Below are 20,531 nucleotides of genomic sequence, written 5' to 3' on the forward strand. Positions count from 1 at the left end.
TTTACTACTTTATTTATGCTTGGCCAATTTGCTGATGAAATGCCTAAAAATATTTGAAAAAGCTTGCAAAATATAAACATCAGCATTTTTCTGTGGCGTTTAGATGACAGTGTTTCTACGAGTACTATGATTCTGACATGTTGAAACCACCAAACTTTACATGATGATGCAATTGAGTTACAATGGGTGATGAGAAAGATCTAGATCACCAATTGATTTTGTAATGAATTTCAGTATTATTACATAAACAGTTTGTATATAGTTTGTCATAGGAGATTATTTAGTCTCTTCAGCAATAATAATTGGCATGATACAGCAGCCCAGAAACAATGGTTATTCCTGCACTTTTGTAATAATATGAATGAGCCCTCCTATTAAGTTAAAATTAAATTAATTTTATAATAATATGAATAATTTCTTCTATTAATTAAAATAAATGCATCCAAACTCATTTAATTAAAAATACAATAATTTCACACAAGCAAGGAAGAGGGACGAGATATCATCTCTGAGGGGCCAGATATCAGCTTTTCTGGGATCAGCTGGAGTTTTGCAGCTACTTCCAATGGAACAAGAATTGAACCCTGAGGAGTGCAGAAACAGGGACTGATCTTGTGCTGTCTTAGCTTTGTGTGTAACTCCTGAGAGCACACCAGACATGCATAAACTGCATCACAATATGATCAGCTAGTAGAAGAAAAGAAGGAAGTCAGACTATTTGAATGATTCAGGACTATATGGGACAACTTTGTGACACTACATAGTGTGCAATAAGAAACCCTGTTTTTTAGGATCAGCAAAGAAAGGGGGTGATCGTGGCTTCGGACAGTAACTTTTCCATGGCTGTTGCTTACCACGCCTCAGAGCTCCGTATTCCAGTGTTTGTCATCATGTCAACCAGCACATCCCTGGCCCGAGTGAAAATGTGCCGTGAGTACGGTGCCATGGTTATATCCTATGGCACTACAGCTAAGGATTCCCAGAAGCACGCAAGAAGGTTGGCACAGGAGAATGGTTACTTCTACCTCGAAGAGTAAGTGGAAAGTCAGGCTGATTAGAAAGATTATATTAGATGCTTGCACAGCTCTGCAAAACCAATAATTTTCATTAAAATTTGATCACAGATGACCAAAAAGTTCCCATTACCTGGAGTATGCATAGTCATATATTCCCAGGCACAAATCGTGAATCTTCTATGACGGTTGGGGATGGAAATCAAAGCAAACACCCTTCCCCCAAATTAGGCAAACTTCCTGATTAGGAATTATACAGGCTAGTATGATAACGGATATATGTTAACTCTTTGTGAACCCTGTCAGAAAGCACTAAGGCTAGCATGCATTTTTGGTCTCTCTGGAGTAAAGTGGATAACAGCTAATCTTTAATGCAAAGTGTTCAGTGGCATAGTGTAGAGCAAGAGAAGGTTAATGCTGCAAAGTTTTCACAGAGTGAGTGACAAAACTGTAAATCTGCCTTGAAAAATGATGATGAAAAGGCTACTTCACACACATATTTGAAGTAGCTAAGGATGAGTATGAATTTGTTTGACCTATCTGAAGTCGTTGAACAAGCTGGATCTAATAAAAACATGATTAGAATAAGGTAAGAGAGGCAAAAAATATTTAAAACCGGTCCTTTTCCCTGTTTTTTCCTTTTCTCTCTGCAGTCTCTTCTGCTTTTCCTTTATTTTTTCTTTTTTTTTTTTTTTTTCCAAGTAAGATTTCCAGAAGTGCAGATGGGCAAATCATTAGCCATGAGGTAGCTGGTGGTCCCTCTGATGCACTGAGCTGGAATATTATTCTCCCTCCCCATTGCCAGGGAGAGGCTTTATCAACCACTTTGTGTTTTTACAGCACCTACTGCAGTGAGTGCCTGTTCCCCCTGGGCTCCTAGGCACTACTGCATTAAACATAGAAATAATGAGTAATGTTGCTTGGAAAGAGGATCCTGGAATGAGCAGAACAGAGAAAGTACTCGCTTCTTTCCCAGATGGTTTATTGGGAAGGCAGTATTAAAAACTGTACTCTTCAGTGGCACTGCTAGTTCTGCTGACAGCAAACGACCCACAGGGCCAGTTGCTGTGCCTCGTCTGCCACCATGGGCACAGCCTTGTCCCAGACTGAGTCTTTCAAAGAAACCTGAGGGAATGAGGTGCCCTAGATCCTACTGAATTTTGAACTTATTTAGTGTCTCTTTGAAAGCCACAGTTTTCCATGACTTTGTGATTTCCAAATTTCTGACAGCTATTTTTCAATCGATGTGTTAACTCCCAGCTGGCTTCATCAGCCATCACACTTGCACGTAAGAACTAAATTACTTTGTTGTAATTTCATGTTTACTCTTCCCCTCCTCCAAAATAATTATTTATGTTACATAAGGTAGATATTCTCCAGGTTCATGAAGCTCCAGGGACTGTTTAATTAATTACTATGTTTAATTAAAACCTCACAGATGCAATTTTTCACATTCTGGAGAAAAAAAAAAAAAAGAAAAACAATGCCACTACAGTTGTGAACCTTCTCATAATGGGATGCCTGAAATGTATTTTGTTAGGTGTAGACTGGGAGAGCTTTCCTAGAGAGATGTATGCACATATGAATAGTCAGTCTTCTTCAATGTGTCTGAAAACGCATTCATCGTCACTTGACAAAGCCGTCTGTAAAACATAAGTTGATTAGCTGTGCTTTAAAGTGGAACTTCTGAAATGTCATTTTATTTCAGTTTAAATCTACCTTGCATAAAATCCCCAGCAATTTGGTCTCTGGGTCTCCTTAAGGAACAATTCATTCTTTCCTTCCTGAAGTAGACATTACATGACTGTCTTGTTTTACCTACGCAGGTGGTATCCTACAGTTGGGTGTGTCAATGTCAGTTCTTCCAATTTCTTGAGTGTAATCAAAATACTGTGTTATGAAAATGATCATGCAAGAGTTCAATTAGAGGAAGGAAACTTTTTATCCAACTGCAACTTCCCGTGAAATTCAAGGAAGGAAATGTGATTTTTCAAGTTGGAATTCAATCATTAAGTCTACGTAATTGCTGCCTGGGTAACATGGGATTTAACATAACTATAGTGTTCAGCATCTCATTAGCAATGCAATGTGAATATTGCCAGTAATTAACACAGTACCTCTGGCATGATGTGAGAAAGACTGATTTGTGAATCAGAGAGGTAAGGGTGCTTCAGGTTGAATTACACACCTTCCTTCCTCGAGAGCCCAGGGGGTTTTTTGTGTAACTCCATATCCAAATACTGATCAGACTTGGTCCTCATTCATTTGTGGTCTAGTTACTCTCTTACTCTAGCAAGGACAGCTGATAGCTTTCAAGTACTTTATTTGGAAAACAGGGGTACAGAGCCTACTAGCTGCCACGTCAAAATCTCATTGGGAAACTGAAGGCTGACAGCCCATATTCAGTTGCTGATGTACCACACATTTCAGAAGGCAAACGGGCAAATTTCTGGCTCTGACTCAAAAATGCTTGTTTAAATCTGTAGCCTTTAGATTTATCTGCCCTTTTCCTTGATTTTCCTCCAACAGCATCTGATACAAAGGTATGTTTGCTTTCACGAAGCAAAAGTAATCAGTCGCAGTGCAAATAAAATAACCCATTTTATTATAAAAAGCTGAAGGCTGATCAGTGAACTGGTGTTCTAACCAGATGTTAGCAAGGAAAACATGAAACATTAATTCAAAATTCTAATAAATCTCCATGCCCAGAGAAGTCTCCTTTGGACAGAATTTTCAGTTATTAGAGAAGATTTACTCGTAAATTGAATATCCCAGGTCCTCATTAATTTTTACATGTCCTCATGGCTTCCCACCTAACCATGGCAGGGGTAACTCCACAACCTCAGTTCTGAATCTTATTTGCAAATAAGGCACCAGAAGAGTTGTTCAGGAGAGCGGTGATATATTGTGTCACATATAAGAAGGAGGGGAGAGCTCCTTCGGCATCTTGATAAAGACAATAATTTCAAGGGTTCAGTTACCCATCCCACTCTGATTTCCTGCCTTCATCTTTAGCTGTGCTACAAGAATGAAAGTTCATTCATCCCACCCTTTCTCGTGCAGTTACACAGACTCTTGCCCTGACAAATCTGCTGCATTTTGCTATATATGTGAGGTAACTTCTCAAGAGGACCTTGGTCTCCACCTTGCAGGAATTCTGGGCTCCTGTGTCGAGCCTCTCTGTGCATGTTTAACAGTAATAAAAGCATAGCTTCTTAGTACCCAAATGTTCCCTGTCAAGTAAATCAAGTGAAGTCATTACATCTGTAATTCTGTTTGCTTATCCATTTGCTAGAAAAAAAAGAACAGGCATACAGAGGTCTCATATTTTTCATTCATATATCATTCTACATTTACATCATTGCTAACTTTTAAATAAAACACAAAACATCTTTTAGAAATAGATCCAAGTCAATTGTTTGACTGTACAGTGAACTCTTTGAGTCTTTTGACTCTATTTGTCCCTATTCTGCTCACTAGATTACCTTTGCCTGAAAGTGTTTTACCAGTGAGTATTTTGGCACAAATAAATGCTTCTCTTATCCTTCCAGAGTTTTCCAGAGTAATATGAAGGTATCAGATATTGGCCCTGGCTTGTGGAAAGACAACTCTGTAGCAATCTGTTTGGTGTTGTGAGGTTGAACGCAGCGCTTAGATTTCATGAAAATTCCCATTTATCACAAACACGAAATTCCACTTATAAATACAGAGACCTCCTCCTGAGGCTTTGCCTTTAGTTTGGACTGACACGTTTAATATTTATGAAGTATAAGGTAGTGACAGCAATGGAAAAATTACTTCTGTCTTACCAGCTCTGTAAGCAGCTGATACTGGTAACAACAGAGATATGTGCTCTTTGCCCTGAAGGCTATTTGGGGGGTTTATCAACAGTGCAAGTTTTCTCCTGGTGGATAATGTCACACTTTACACAGCATGCAATGGTCTGTCTGATGGCAGTGTCTTGTTGTAGCTCCTCCTGCTCTCCTGCTGTTGATTTACACTTGCATATATCTTTTTCTGCTGAAAAATATCTTTAAAGTAGTAGACTGAACTATGATTGTGTTGACAGCTGTGAACCCTGCTGAGCTGTGCCCTTCCTTCCCACAGGGAGGATAGTGCTGTCTACCTGTCGGGCCTGGGAACCGTGGGGCTGGAAGTGTATGAGCAGGTGCCAAAGCTGGATGCAGTGATTTTCCCTGCAGGAGGCCACTGTGGCTTGCTGGCAGGATCAGCTGCTGCACTCAAACACCTCAACCCGCATATTTCTGTAATTGTAAGTTTCCTTTCACCAATGAAGTGTTGCATTTTGACGGCTTTCACCACAGCTATTTTCAAAAGTCTCTGGTCGCTAGTGATAACACTGTGCTGGTATCTAGTGATACACTGTCAGAGAATGCATATGCTGGCGATAGGGGCTATCTGATCCTGTGGGCTTCACCTAGGACAAGAGCCACTGAAAGCATGGGAAGCCTCCTGCCCCTTGGCTGCTTGTCTGGATTTAAGAAAAAAAAATGTGGTAAGACTCTTCCAAAGCAAATAAAATCCGGTTCTGTGTTTTGAACCAATTTCTTACAGGAAAAGTTTGGCCCCAAATAAGCCACATGATAGATTTAGTGATAGCACAGTTATTATGCAATTTGAAATTAATTGTTAATTCTAAGAGGAAACTTTGTGTAACTTTATCGATGTCCATTTTGGTAGTGACTTCTGTTATAACTGGATAAATAAAAAAGTGACAACACTTGTCTTCCCCAGGGGGTTGAATCTGAAAGTTTCCCTGTATTGCAACAATCCTTAAAGGCTGGCCACCCTATTGAAGACCAGGCTTGCAGTAATCATCACTTTTATGGAGGTAATAAAATGGATTATTCTTTTGGAAGCAAAACAAAGTTTTTCATAGATTTCTCTAACTGTATTTTTTTCTCATTAATTTAGTTCAAACATATTTTAAATGAAACCTCTGAAGGGTCAGAATTTAATTCATGCTGTAAGGGCAACTTCTGCCACATTTTCCCCACCATCACCCTGGGATATAATACTATTTCCAGTGTACATAAAATGTTCAGGTGAATACTTAGAAATATAAGAGTATTTATCTAACTATTGTGCTCACAAGCAGCATCTTAACCAGTGAAGTCAATGGGAAAACTCTTGTGTAAAAGATTAATTTTTAAAAAGGCAGGAAATTGCGATTCTTAAATATTTGCTCACAAAACTGTTCTTGGAACAACAGCATTTATAAATGATACAGTTGTTTCCATATCATTTACTCAAAAAACCCTCAGCTGTTAAGCAATTTAAGAATGTCCTGTTTACCTGATGTTCAAATCTCTAGAAGCTTTGGTTTAAATGGGACTTTTATAAACAAACAACTTGTTAAGTTTCTCTGTAAGCTCTGTCTGTCTCTGCACTCCTTTGCTAACTGTCCTACTGCAGCTAACAAACCCAGTGCCACACTGGGTTCCTCTCTGCTTCAGGACTTGTTGTCCAGTGAAAAGCACTGGGCTGCAGAGTAACTCTTGCATTGTGACTGTGCCAGTGAAGAATCACAGTTTTCTTAAGGAGTCCAAAATGACAAAATCTTCCTGGGAGAATTGGTCTTTCATCACCAAATGCGTTTTTGTCATACAAAAAATCAAGAAAACTTAAGATCATATAGCAACACCGTGTTGTGCTCATTAAGGGCACAAAACAGTCAGGACTCTAAAAAATGTTGAACTTGTCTAAATCCAGCTTCATATTTTCGTCTTTTGAAATCCGCAGATGTGAGCGGGCTTCGCTTTGGCAGCAATTCTTTGCAGCTGACTGGGAAACTTGTGGATAAAGTTGTTGCTGTGAGGTAACTGAAGAAAAGCAGTGAAATGAATAATACTGGGTGAACATAGCTATATACGAAAAATGTGCTGTACCACCAGAGTATGGTTGTTTTTCATGTATAGTGGAGAACAGGTTGGCAGGAGCTGCGATCATGCACACTCTGTGAGAGCATGGTGGTGGTGGGGTGCCTTTCCTTTCAAGAGAGGAACTGAAAGCGTTGAACCCAGTCCCACATATCTGACCACTTTGGCCAAGACTTCACCTGCTGCTAGTACCTGGTGATGCTCTGGGTGTAAAATTTGTCCTTGTTGCTTTCTGCAACACTTGAAGGCAGCTTTTGGCAAAACTCTTCTAAACCTTCACTGAAAGCCCAAGTTAGCAGAATATACTTACCACTAGGATTTAGCTGGCATGATGGTTCTAGTAAAAAATGCCATCCTGTCTTCTAGTTAATAACAAGGCTGAGATGCACACTCACCCTCACCAGCAGAGCTTGCTGTAATACCACCTTGGGGCTGTTGTGTACCCAGGAGGATAGAAGGAATCTCTTTATACATAAATGTACTGTTTTCTGCTTTTGGTAGCTGTTCTGCTTTGTTTTGATGTAACTCTTCTGCCTTCAGGGAGGAGGACATCCTCATTTCAATGCTGAGATTGCTGGAGTATGAGCGAGCCACGGTTGATGCAGAAGGGGCCATTGGACTTGCCGCACTGGTTGCAGGGAAGCTGCCGGAGTTGAAGGGTAAAAGGTGTGGCAGCTGTTACAAACAGGGAACTGTGGCAAAAGCATGGGGTTGAGTGCCTTGGCCCCAGGCAACAGAGAAGCTGCTTGTTTTGTGAGTGACAAGGCAGTTCCTGCCACTGAACTGGCAGTGAGCCTGTCTGTGATATCTACTTCAGGCTGAAGAGACTACTTACAGGTCAGAAGACCATGCTGAAAAAGACAGATCTTGTAGTTTTGCTGTATTCTCAAATGGTTAGGGGAAAGGCAGTTACACCAGCTCCATGAGGTATGGTCATGTCCAGAAGAGCACCCTGCTCCTGTCAGCCTGTTGCATTCTCTCATTCCACTTGTGGAAATCAGCCCTGTATGTGTTGGGACATGAGCTAGGCTGTCTTCTGCAGTCACTCAGTGACACCTGCCTCCCGGCCCTGAGAACTCCTGCCCAGATAGTCAATGGGATTACTCTTGTGCTTAGTGTTAAACATGTGGGTAAGTGCCATCTTGCATCTGAGCTTGAGTGCTCAGTACTTAAGCAGATTGAGCCTTAGCTCAGGACATATCCCGGGATGTATTTAAATACATGTACACTCAAGACAAAATAAAATTTCTAATACACAGCATTGTACACTAAAATACTGCTGAGACAATTATTTGGAAAAGGCTGACAGAATGCATACAGAGCAGCAACAAATTTCAATTCTGTACAGCTAAAATAAAAAGAAAAATGCAAAGGTTTGGGTTTAAAGAGGTCAGGTTTGACTCTGCAGACAGACATTATCACAGACTAACCATGTGCCTCTTCATTTGCTCTTCAAACATTTCTGGACTCATTTGGCAGAGTTGAGATGGACTTAATTAACCGTTACAGAAAACCTTGAGCATACATTAATCTAACCATTAAGATGCTGAGACTCACATTTTTCCAGGGAAAAATGATATCACATTGTTAAAATTTGAAACAGAACTAGAATTCTCCAGCTAACTATATCTAACAAAACTAAAATCTCCAGGAAACGCAAAATGAAAACCAAGTTTCAGACCAACTAATGCAGCCAGCTTCTAGGCTCCCATTGCCTGCCCACAATTGATACTACAGCCAGGAGCCACTCTGACATATAACACACATTTATTGAAGGGCAGTCCTAGTAGATTTTAAGCTGATATTGAATGCAGTGTCTGTGATTTACAGTTCGTTTGCATGGACACATGCTAATCAAACCCCCTATTTTTCTCTCTGTTTTCAGAGTGGCAATTGTTATATGCAGTGGAAATTTGGAGTTACATTTGCTGCAACAGTGCATAGTTCGTGCCCTGACCCTCGATAACAGAGTCTGCAGATTTTTCCTTGTGCTTTCTGACTGCCCAGGAGACATTTCAAAGCTACTGGAGATCTTGGCTCGGGAAGAAGCAAGGTAAATCACAGTACTAGTAGGGAAATATAATCACAGAATAGCACAAAGATTATTAAAGATTTGGACATGTTTCCAAATATTCTCTGAAGGCAAATCTGTAAGTAACTAATTAATCAAAGGATTTTTTCTTGTTATATTTCAGAAAAACTTTTATTTCCTTCATTTCTATTCCAATCTGAAAGAACCTTTGCAGCACAGAATTCTGTCTAATACAGAAAGCAGCAAAGATAGCTACTGTCCAAACACTTACAGAAACTATTCTACAATGACAAAGGATTTTTGTGATCTCTAATGTATCCTTTATTTGATCTAGAGTTTTGGATATCAAACAAGAACGCACGTTTGTGACATCTGAGCTCTTCACTGTTGAGGTAAGATGAGATGCACTTTCAGTTTCTCTAGCAGTACTGTCCTCCCCTAGTTTCCTTTGTTTTCCTCTATCTCCATACGGCTATGTTGAAGTCATCCAACAGAGTGTGCACAGTGATCTGGGGAGCAGTGTGGCAGATAATTTCTTCTGTGTTATACAGCATCTTGCCTCACCAAACACTTAGCAGGCATAGGAATAATGCAGGACTTGTTTTACCTGCTATTGCAATACCGTGGGTGAAATACTCCAGCTGTTACTATTGCAAACATTCATTACGTGCGTGGTGGTGTGTTGGAGGTGGTGAGCAAGCTGCAGCATCCGTCCAGAACATGAAAAGCCAGCTGTGTAGGCTGGCTGTAATTATCCAGGATCAATTTGTCTTAAAGTAACTTGAACACCCTTACTTTTAAAGAATCTGCATTTTTAACTAGGGCCTCAGTTTTGTACCTTATCCACAGAGAGCACAGCGAAAAATCATTATTCCTTTGTTGAATATTTGGTAGAGTAAAAGTAACGATGTGTTATCACTTAATGGCATCTCTTATAAGAGTCATTTGTCTCATGGCATGTCTCTTATTTCAACTGGTTTGGCAAGGGTGTGGTCCCACTGATTCATGCTAGTGCTGTTCGAGTCCACCCTGACTTGGTTTGTGAAATTATAGATGGAAGTCAAATTAGGGATCTTTGCTAAACAGGCTCATAACTGGAATTCAGTAATGCCATTGAGTAAGTGAGTTCTTCTTATTTTGGCATATAAATCTAATTTCCCAGCGGCATGCAAAAACCTGCCTAGTATTTTCACTTGCAGATATGAAGAACAGGTTAGATTAGAGATGCCTATAGCAAAGGACTACAGTGAAGTTCACAACATCTTTCAGAACATGGTATTATCAGTTTTCTCAAGTGTCTAGGGCTAAAACTACTTTGTTCAGCAGTTTGCCATAACAATAGGCCAGTTTAGTTGTTCGGGTAACTTGAAGATAGCGTGACACTGCATGGGGTAGACAAATCCCTCTGATTCAGTGACTAACTGAGCTCTGAAAAAACTTTTTACTGAAGGCTAGATTTGACAAACCCTGTGACTCAAGTTTTCAATGTGATTTTTATGAAGTAAGGCTTGTAAATTTTATTAATGTTACTAAGTAAATTAAACAAAATCCACTCTCTTACTTTTTGATTAAGAATGTTAGAACAATTTTCCATTGCTCTTGCAACTTCTCCCAATGAGGCAATTTAATCAGTAAATACAGTCCCTGAATGAAAAAGTGGCATGCGATATTATTTGCACTTTAAATACAACGTATTTTTACTGACTGTCCACCAAGAATCTGACAGTGTTGTACTACAAGAGGGTTGAAGCGAGGAATTTGTGTCCCTGAATAATTTAATTGGATGTTGGATTTGCATTATGCCTTTTAATCAGCCTGCAAGAGGCTGTTGGATAACTAGATGTGAAGTACAAAGTAGTGATCCAGATTTATAGACCTCAGTGACTTTGGAGTCAGCTCTATCTGGTGACACCTAGTGAATTGTGAAGCTTTTCTTTGAAAACTAAACTAAGGGTAATCAAAAAGGGTAGAGCATTCAATTTATCTTTAAGTATCACAATGAATTTGCTCTAACCTGTTAGAGAAAAATGTACATATTTTCATACTAAAGCTGATATACATGGGGGAGGTTTTGCTTTTTACTTTGTTGCTTTTAAGAGCCAAAACCTTGTGCCACCAAAGCACTTTAAGCATTTTCTACTAAAGCAGATCTGCAAAGACCTTTGTATCATTTTAATCAGTGTAAATCACAGCACGTTAAATTAAGCGTGCATTTAAATCTGGATCAAGAACCGAATTATCATGTGTTGAACTGGTGGTAATCATAAGAAAGGCGTTACAGCTACCTGCTCCACTCTAATACATGCTTTCAAATGTGACTATAGATGAAGTGTTTGACAGAACAGAGCAGTAAGTGTAGTGGCTTATTTAAAACATTAAACCAGTCCTGTCAAGATTGTCATCTCAGTATTTAATCATCCTTTTAGATTTACCCCTTCATTTCCAAAGCAGAGAAACTTGGCTTCTAGTCACTGCTTATCAGGAAGACAGAGCATTTTTTTTCACCTCTAGTGAAATGCCTTTCTGGGTTAGTGTTTATTCATCTGGTGCATGTTTGGAACACTCCATGGGAAGATCCTTGCTGATAGTCTGACTGCATGGAGTAGTAAGGACTTTCTAAAAGGGAGTGTTATGTTCAAACTACACTTCTGGAAAAATAATTTTTGAAACATTTTACTGGCAAAAATAGGAGTTTTTAATTTTTTTTTATAAAAGGGATTATGGCTACATTAGATTCAGCTGATTCTTAATGAAGTGCACTGTGCAATGGAAATGGCTGGTCATGTTATTTGGAACAATATGGGAGTTTCTTTTCGATAGTGCCTTCTGTTTAGTTTCTCTTTCCTTGTGGCTCATACTGGATTTCTGTCTTGCAGAGGACTATATCCTAATTCACTCTTACCTGAGCAGTTAGGAAATGGCTTCCAAAGTCCCCAATATTGAAATAGATAGCTCCTAGCAAATCATAGAAATAACCAGTCTGGTAGACTTCACATTTTATAGCTATTGAAGCAGGTTATATGACCAGGAATTTCTAAACAAAAATAAAGATCAGAGCTAAGGAAAATCATCCAGTATCACCAGCTAACTAGATACAGCTCTCTGGAGCTTAACTCTGCTGTTGTTTTAAATAACTCAGGAGAGATCAGTTGTAAAAAAACATCCATTACATTACTTCTCTCTCTGACTGTGCAACAAAATACTAATTCATAAATCAAATGTTGCTTTTTCTCTATGATAACATTACACATTGTTCCAACAATGCTGGGTTTCCTGGATCACTTTGTGTAGTGTAATACCTGGTATTCCCATACAGTTTATTCACCTCAGGCCAGAACTCATTCAATTATTTGAGTCTGCTCTGGTCAATTTGAGTAAATTCCTTTGGGCCAACTTGCATTTTGTAAAAGGCTGGAGGACAATATTTTGGATTAGAGTCCCCAGTTGCCAACATATTCTGTATTATTGTCCTATGAAAAGAGTAGAGAGGAGCACGCAGCTGTCCAGCTATGAGAAGGATGCTCTCACTCCTCAAGCATTTCCTGCATGACCTGGGTAAGGCACTGTTTCAATGCTTCAGTTCCCCATCTGCAAAATGGAGATGTTTGGAATGGGAAGTTTGACGACACATGTCTTGCGAGGCTCTCCAAAGCAATTTGGTCATTTTCTTTAACAGCATTCAACAGCAGACTAATGTGGTACAGCATAGCCTGTCCCGGTTATAGAAATAAGAACCGGAGTCTGGGGAGGCTAAGGGTAGACCTGTTGGATTATTATCTGACTTAGGTAATGCGACGGTAACTTGTTTGTGCTCATGCTCACCAATGTGAATGCAAGAGTATGACAAAAGGTAAGGGCTCAGGTTGCACAACCAAGTCACAGCTGTGGCAGCTGTTGCGCTCTTTCCCAAGCATTGCATTGCACTGACCTTGGGGAATACCTGTCAGCTGATCCCCAACTATAAACTAGAGTGCTGTTGCCAAATAATCTGTAACGTGTAGTAACCTACAGTGGTTGTTTACTGAATAATTCAGAAAATTGCCCTGTTGTCAATTTTTTTAATATAAATGAAAAGTCTTGCTTTATTTGTAGAACTGAAACCAGTGTATAGAAAGAAAGTTTTAATTTCTAACTCCAGTGTTTTTAGTACAAACAAACCTATACTATTGTTGAGCATGGTGTATCATGCATATTGAGTTATCTGAATCCTACAAGACGAACAGTTTAGAAGATGATTAATATAATTTCTAGGATTAAAGAAGAGGGATACAAAGGTTCAGTGGATGAGTCAGTGACATAAGGAATTGCACTAGTTAGTTATGATCTATTTTTACATGGAGCCTGGAAAAGCACAAAAGACTGAAATCTTTTGATTAAGCAACGCTACTCACATTTCCTCTGCTCTCTAGTGTCAGCTCAGTATGTTCGCCCAATATCTTTACTTGCATACGTAACCTACAGATATCAGGCATCAAGGAGTTGAGAGGCACATTAAATTAATTTTTAGTATCTAGAAAAATACGATATAAAAGGCAAAGTGTCCACATGTGAGACTTTCAGTTAAAGGGGAGCAGAGGTGCTCACCCTGTTGCCCAAAGTGTTTAGCACAGAACTTTGCAAATTTCCTCCTTTTGTGAAGTTATGAACTTTCCTCTCTTTGAAATGGAATTAATTCCTATGAATATCTGAAATCATGCATCTGGATTTCAGCGTTGCACAGAGTAATAACTTGTGATCAATTTTTTCCTTTATCTTTTTTCAGCCTTTGTCCTGCCCCCTCAGTTATTTCTGGTTGTTAAATAAAACCTACAAGACATCAATATTCAGTGAAGACTGTTCGGCCTTCCATTACTTGTAGGCTTGCCATAAAAAACCCCAACAGGCTAACTAAACCCTTCGGCTGGAATCAATCTTTAGATTACCTGCCACAGAGAGCGTATACTCTAAATGCAGTAGAAAATCCATCTGGCTGGTTATTTTGATGGTCTTACAGGAGCAGATTTTTTTTTAGTTATCATTACTTTTTAATCCAGCAAGGATACAATATGCAGGAGAGAGAATGCATCGATTCAAATGTACTCATTTCTGTTGTTGTTTTTGTGTATGTTCTTTGACATACAGAAAAGAAAAGCCTGCTGTGCAAACATGGTTCTGCAGTCCAAGAGAGTGCTGCTGGATCAAAATGCCTCTGTCTAGCACTGAGGGCTTATGGGTTTGAAACAAATTTAAAGTAAAGTTTTCTGTCGTTGTCGCGGGTTAGCTTGTCTGGAGTATAAGAAACATCAGGCAATAGGTTATTTGTTTTTAAATAAGACCAATTTGGAGCACTTACTCTTAGTGCACCAGTAGATATGCAACCTCCTGTAGCTAGTAGTGACTATTCATCCTAGATAAGTATAATCCTTATATAACACCCCAATCATGAGGACTGCCTTGTTGGACACTCACAGAAATCATACTTCCTAGCTGAAGTGACTAAGAGAGAGGAGCTCTGTGAAGGTGAAACTGCCTAGTCTAAGCAAGAAAGCAAATACTTGCCACCTTTGTTGTTTAGATCTGTAGCTGCTCTAAAGTGTAGAGTTGTTCTCTGTTTGCTCCTGTTGTGAGCAAATGTTCTCTCTTCCTCTATTTGACAAATGTGAAAAATCAGGTAAATTTCTGGAGTTGTTCATTACTGCTGCTGCTGCTGTTGTTATTACTTTTATAATACACTACAGAATATTAATGGCCATATCACGTGTTGGATGCTGTGCATGCACAGAACAATTTATTCAAACTGTTTACAAGCTCTCTGGCTCCAATCTGTCCAAGTCTGTCTGGCTTCAATCATTAGCAGAAAGAAAAGGGCAGAGAGGAGGATAGTTAGCTCTGTAAATCAAAATGCTTTCCCAAGCTTGCTTCCAGGACAGAGTAAATGATTGCTGCCAAACATTCAAAGCTGAGCCAAACATTCAAAGCTGAGCCTTGCAAGTCCAGTCTGATTCCAAGTGCAGCAACGGATTTGCTCAGGACAAAACTGGCATGATTACTGTCTTTGTACTGGAAGGGGAAAACATTTGCTTTTTTAAATTAAATTTTAAATTAAATTCCATGAGAGATGAGTGTGTGCCCTTGAAGATATGGCTGCAAAGTTTAGGGATTTTATATGACTCATGGAAAGGATAATGGGTATTTGATGCCTCGATATCCTTTAGGTAATTTTCCCAGTCTTTGTGTTCTCTCCTCTTCTCTCATTATTAATTGTCTTCTCTGACTGTCATTCTCAAGACTAAATCCTACTTTTTCAGAGGAGAAAGAAATTAGCATCTAATTCGTGTTCCAAAGAACCAAACAATAATAGAACTATTTTCAGGATAAGAGGAGAAGAATTATGGAAACAGATCAGAAACGTGGCTTATTTTGTGATAAATATTTAAGAAGCTATAGCAAATTTTCAAATTAAGTGAGGTCATGGCTGTTTAAAATAACCTGGAGTTAGTGCTTTGTCTTCTCATTCATTAATTTTTCTAAAGATTTATTATTTTAAGCTTGTTCCTGGAAACATGAATTCACAAAGTTCTTATTTAGAAATGTCCTCATAAACATATTTGAGTAGAGACAAATTTTTTTTTTGCCTTCTTGCTTTCTGTAAGGGGTGCAGCTCTGATAGGAACATTGTACAGGGCATCTTTCTCTGGTAGTCCACCTTAAGGTTACCATGACCAGTTTTTCCTCTATTCTCTGTAGATTTGCCCGTTACAATAAACTCTCTGTTGTTGCACTGTGACTCATCTTGGATCCCTTCCTCGCTAGATTTCCATGTTTCTGTGAGGTCTTTTTTCCATGTGGCACTTTCAACATCGGTGATAATTCCAGCAGGGTCAGTGGTGACAGAAGTTAGTAGTCCAAAATTGTGAAGTACGATCTTCCATCTGCACCTTCGCATTGGTGCCTCACCTTTAGTAGTGCAGAGATTTACATACGATGCAGCAGAGATGTGAGTATGTAGAAAAGAGGGATTAAGGAAGTATTGAAAAAATGGCATTGAAGTTATTGTTTTCAGTGGCTGCATGACAGGATTGTCAATAATACTTGTGTAGGCAAGTGAAGAACAAAAATAAAACTATCAAGATTAGGTTTACCTGTATTTAGTTTGATTTAGCAGCAGAACAACCATAACAGAAAACTAGAAGTAAGTCAATGAGCAAACAAAAATCAGAGTAAAACAAGAAGGTGTATGAGCATATGAAACCAGCCAGAATACTACAGAGACAATAAAGGACTGGGGGATAGCTCCATGAGAAAGAGGAGGAGGAGAATATAAAAAGCTTGAAGGATGGAAAAAACACTGACCAGGAATATGGGAAATGGGGGATGAGGTCAGAGTCAGAGATGGGTGAGGTGGCAGCAGCACCATGTACATACCCCACAGAATTAAGCTGCTAACGGATCGCTTCAGGGAGGCCAACAGTAGACAAATACCTGTGTCCAGGAGCCAGTAGAGGATCATTCTATCTTCTTCAGACTTCAAAGGCAATAAAAAGTAGGGCTGTTGGAAGGTTTTAAGACCATGCAGAAGGGCTGGAAGAGCCCCAGATGTCTGTGATATCAGTTTTCTTACCTGCATAGACAGGGGATGTGAGGTCGAGAATTTTTACATTGAGCTGATTGTTTTGCTTTTACGAGCGTATTTTAGGACTTCATTTGAAATGCCTTTGTCTGAGATTGCTGTCATGCCATCAGGAATGTTCCTAATTCTTTTCCCAGGTCACCTGCACTGTGGAGACCAGAGACAAGATCCACACAGCCCAGCTGAGGAACGCACTCCTGGAACGCTACCCCACAGCTGCCTGGACAGAGCGGTGATGGGCCCAGCACCAGGGAAAGGGATGAAGTCCTCTGACAAGTATTTTACAAGCCCTAATCTTGAGGCATTCAGAACAAATACTATCTTTCAAAGTTGAATAGTTTCAGGATATTTATTTCCTGCTCAAAATGTAGTGAATGTCCTTGGGAATAAAGTTAAACTCAAAACTTCAGTTTAGCTAAACGAAACTTCTAGTCTCTGCTGGTGTTGAAATTCAATAATTCATTATCAGATGGCTGTCTCGATTTTGGCTAGTATGTAGGATCCAATGACATTCAATAAATAAAGAGGGAGAAGGCATTTTTCCTTACATCTAAATATAGACATCTCAAAGTTTTTGATTTTGATGCCCCTAGTTTAAGTAATGCAACTGCTTCTGCTGGACTTTGCCATACAACTAGTAGAGTAATTTTCATTTTCCAAGCCAGAAACAGTTCTCCATTTGCTGAATATGTTTCAGGAGATATATACTTGTATGTGGGTGTGGGTTTGAAGGCACTTCTGTTCTGATCTCTGCTATCATGTGAGGAAAAATTATGCTAATAAAATGTGAATTAAGCAAAAACAAAAAAACCCTTGGAAGAAGCCAATATTGTACTTTTTTTTCCCCGTCCCCAAGGGAAAATATCCCATTTACAAAGCAAAGTTCCAAAAGATGTTGCAGCAATAAAAAAAATTAAGTATGCTGAATATAACTTGTTCTCATATGCAGAACACATACGTAATTCTCCTCTCTGCCTTTGGGGACTCAGTATAAAAAATAGCATATAAAATGGCTTGTGTTTCTTTATAAAAAGGGGTCTCTCTACCCATGTGAATTTTGTAATTAGCATTCCACTGATCATCTTACCCTGCCTAAAACAGACTCTATCCGTCTCACCTGACAGATTAAGTACACTGTTAAGAGTGAAATATATTTAAAGACCACATGTTAATAGCCAAAGGCAGTTCCGGGAGAAGAGGAAGCCTAAGTCTTGGGCACATGGCTAATGCAATTAACAAAGAACACATTGACCTAAATACCATGTTCATCACCACAGGCAGAGACCAACTAACAATGTAATAGAGTGGGAAGGCAAGAAATGTAAGAGAGATTCAGGCCCACTTCTGAGCGTGCATACAACAGTCTCCTTTCCACTTGGGCAAAATTCAATTTAAGGCCAGCTGCAACAGAGCCAATATATACCATTCCACCTGATGAAATTTAACCAGAATTGTCCCAAATTTTGTGTGTAGGTATTTTAATGAGAGGTCTTAATCCTGCCTCTAGCATATCAAGTTGATAATTAAGTGTATAAAATAAATAAGATGTATTTAGCAGCCTCCTAGCAGAGCCCAGCTGAAAATCCAGCAAGATCAGAGTGTCTCCATGGACTGTGTAGGATCAAATAATTCCAGTTCCCACATGCAAAGCTGGGTGAGCCATTGCTAGATGTCCGTGAAAACCAACTTTTAGTACAGCTTTTTGGGGAGAAAGATGCTGCAAGGCTATACTGATGCTCATTTGTTGTCATATTACGATTTATAATTTGTGCTCCCCTTCAGTAGGAATGGACTTGCTAATACATATCCTTTCCTGGTTCTGCAGTGGGAAACTTTTGTCTCTAAAGCACAATCAGGAAGTCACATGTGGAAGAGGAGATGCCCTGGGGCATTATTGATGCCCCAACAGTTAGTTTCTTTCCCTTCTTGCCATCCAGAATGATGGGCTTAGGGCTTGGTCTCCAGAATATGTCCTGTAAATCATAGCATGTCAGACACAACTCCTTTATTTGTGGTCAGAAGAGTTTAAGAAATCTGTATAGAAATATGTGATGACAGACTACATATTGCATATGAGTACTTCCATTGAAACAGGAGATGAAACGTATCATCAAAGAGCAGATATGGAGATGTAAACCCACTATAAATAAAGGTCTAATTATCCTCTCTCACCTCTCTTGGTGGAACTCTCAGGAAATTTTGAGGATGTCTTGCTATCTATGCAAGAAGAAAATGGAACTTTATAACCAACGTTCTCAGTAGTGGCCAACAGCTTCTGCTGTCTGAGTCTTTGGTTTATCATCCTGCATTATCCTGGAGTATTTTTTTTTGAAGCTCAGAGAATTAACAACCTTTTCTAATCAGTGGGAACTGCGTTTAGCAAATCTTCACAAAACTGGGGCAAGAGAAGTAGCAGATAGAGCAACCAAACATCAATGCACTCAAAATCACTGTATGATTTTGAAAATGTGGGTTGTTTTTTTTTTTCTTGGGGGGGGGGAGAAAGTGATGTCTAGAAAATACCTAAAATGTCAAACATGATATATGCATTTTGGTTTTATTTTTATTGCACTAAGTATAAACATAAATTGTAAATCACTCTTCAGTGGTAAACACTTCGCATGTGAATATAATGATACCAGAGTTTATTTTCATTCTATATTGCTTTTATGCGAGTCCATTTGCTTTAAAGTTAAGATGAAATACTTCCAAGGGGGGGAAAAAAATCAAAATTAAACATTTAAATGAGTGTATGCAATTGGAAAGAGTACTGAAATATCTGTGCTGCTAACCTTTTTGCATTATGAAGTATAATAGGACTATGGCATTTCAAAGATCTAATAATGTTTTTTTAAATGTTTCATTTAAAGAAGTATTTTTATATAGAGTGCTCTTATGTAGCTTGAAAAAAAATAACTTTAACGATTATGTCAAAGTTTCACAAATTGTTAAATCAGCAAAATGTAAATCTAAGCATTGTATTTATTTGAAAAATAATTAAAATTATGCCTTGCCATCTCAGCAACAAAATGTTGTCATTCTCTCATATGGTACAGATAGCCTTGCATTAAAAATTCAGAGTTCATTTGTTTTCCTTTCTCTGTCATTGACATCGTCATGAAAACCATGTCATTCACGCATGGAGAGCTCCAGGCTGCCAGGGAGGTGAGCACCACAGGGCAGGAGTGTTCCTTTTGCCCTGTGGATTGAGATGGGAGACTGCCAGACTGCTCACCGGTGTGGCTGGGGAAGCATCTCCTCCTTACTGGCTTGGAAAGAGCTTCTATTTCATGTACTGAGCCAGGTGCAAATGCCACCTTGCTTGTACCTGGCTCTGTTCCTGGGCAATGTGTAGAGTCTGAGTGCAGAGGTATCCTGGGCTGGACTTATATGGGTGAATTAAGTTCATGATATCTGGTGAATCAGATCTCAGAGATACTCGTCACAAATATTGTGAACTTTGGTAAACCAGTCCTTCAATTTCAGGGTGCAGCAGACTCCACCAGCTAAAATGCATGTTTGTGTCTCCAGTGGAAGAGGATGCTTTGACCCAGGTAATTCTGCTAGAGCTAGGCTATTTAGCTTTGAGAGCAGTCCTGTGAGTACAAGGTTTGTCAAGGACACATCACAACTTCTTCCAAGGACTGATGTGAACAAGGTGTATCTTTAATTGAAACAAAAGCTCTTCCCACATTGGCTCCTTAATTTCTTCAGCCAGGCCCTGTTAGCTCTGGATTAATATCTAAAGCTCTGCCAGTACATGTTTACATAGCATCAGGAAAAGTTCTTCTCCCCATGCAGGTGGTGCATCCTCACAAGTAGCATCTCTTGCCATCTAGCCTACTACTTTTGGAAGATACAGAAATGTGTATTCCTGCTTTTTATCCCAAAGTGCAGTAAGTGCTTTTGACATGCCATATAAAACTTTTGCTAGATCCAGACCTAGGCATGCAGCTTAGTGATTGGAAAAGGAAACT

General features: G+C 39.2%; 1 protein-coding gene across 1 annotated transcript in view; it reads left to right on the forward strand.

Annotated features, from left to right (window-relative positions):
• The window catches only part of LOC104348853 (uncharacterized), a 30,400-nt gene extending 13,610 nt beyond the window's left edge, over positions 1-16,790 (forward strand). The window contains exons 5-12 of the mRNA XM_086467255.1: positions 792-1,033; positions 5,121-5,286; positions 5,769-5,865; positions 6,777-6,852; positions 7,454-7,579; positions 8,799-8,966; positions 9,280-9,337; positions 16,692-16,790. Coding sequence (XP_086323381.1) covers positions 792-1,033; positions 5,121-5,286; positions 5,769-5,865; positions 6,777-6,852; positions 7,454-7,579; positions 8,799-8,966; positions 9,280-9,337; positions 16,692-16,790 — 1,032 coding nt within the window. The remainder of the gene's footprint in view (positions 1-791; positions 1,034-5,120; positions 5,287-5,768; positions 5,866-6,776; positions 6,853-7,453; positions 7,580-8,798; positions 8,967-9,279; positions 9,338-16,691) is intronic.
• The last annotated feature ends 3,741 nt before the right edge of the window (positions 16,791-20,531 follow it).

This window comes from Leptosomus discolor, chromosome 6 (genome assembly GCF_034619465.1).
Source record: "Leptosomus discolor isolate bLepDis1 chromosome 6, bLepDis1.hap2, whole genome shotgun sequence".
Classification (NCBI taxonomy): domain Eukaryota; kingdom Metazoa; phylum Chordata; class Aves; order Leptosomiformes; family Leptosomidae; genus Leptosomus; species Leptosomus discolor.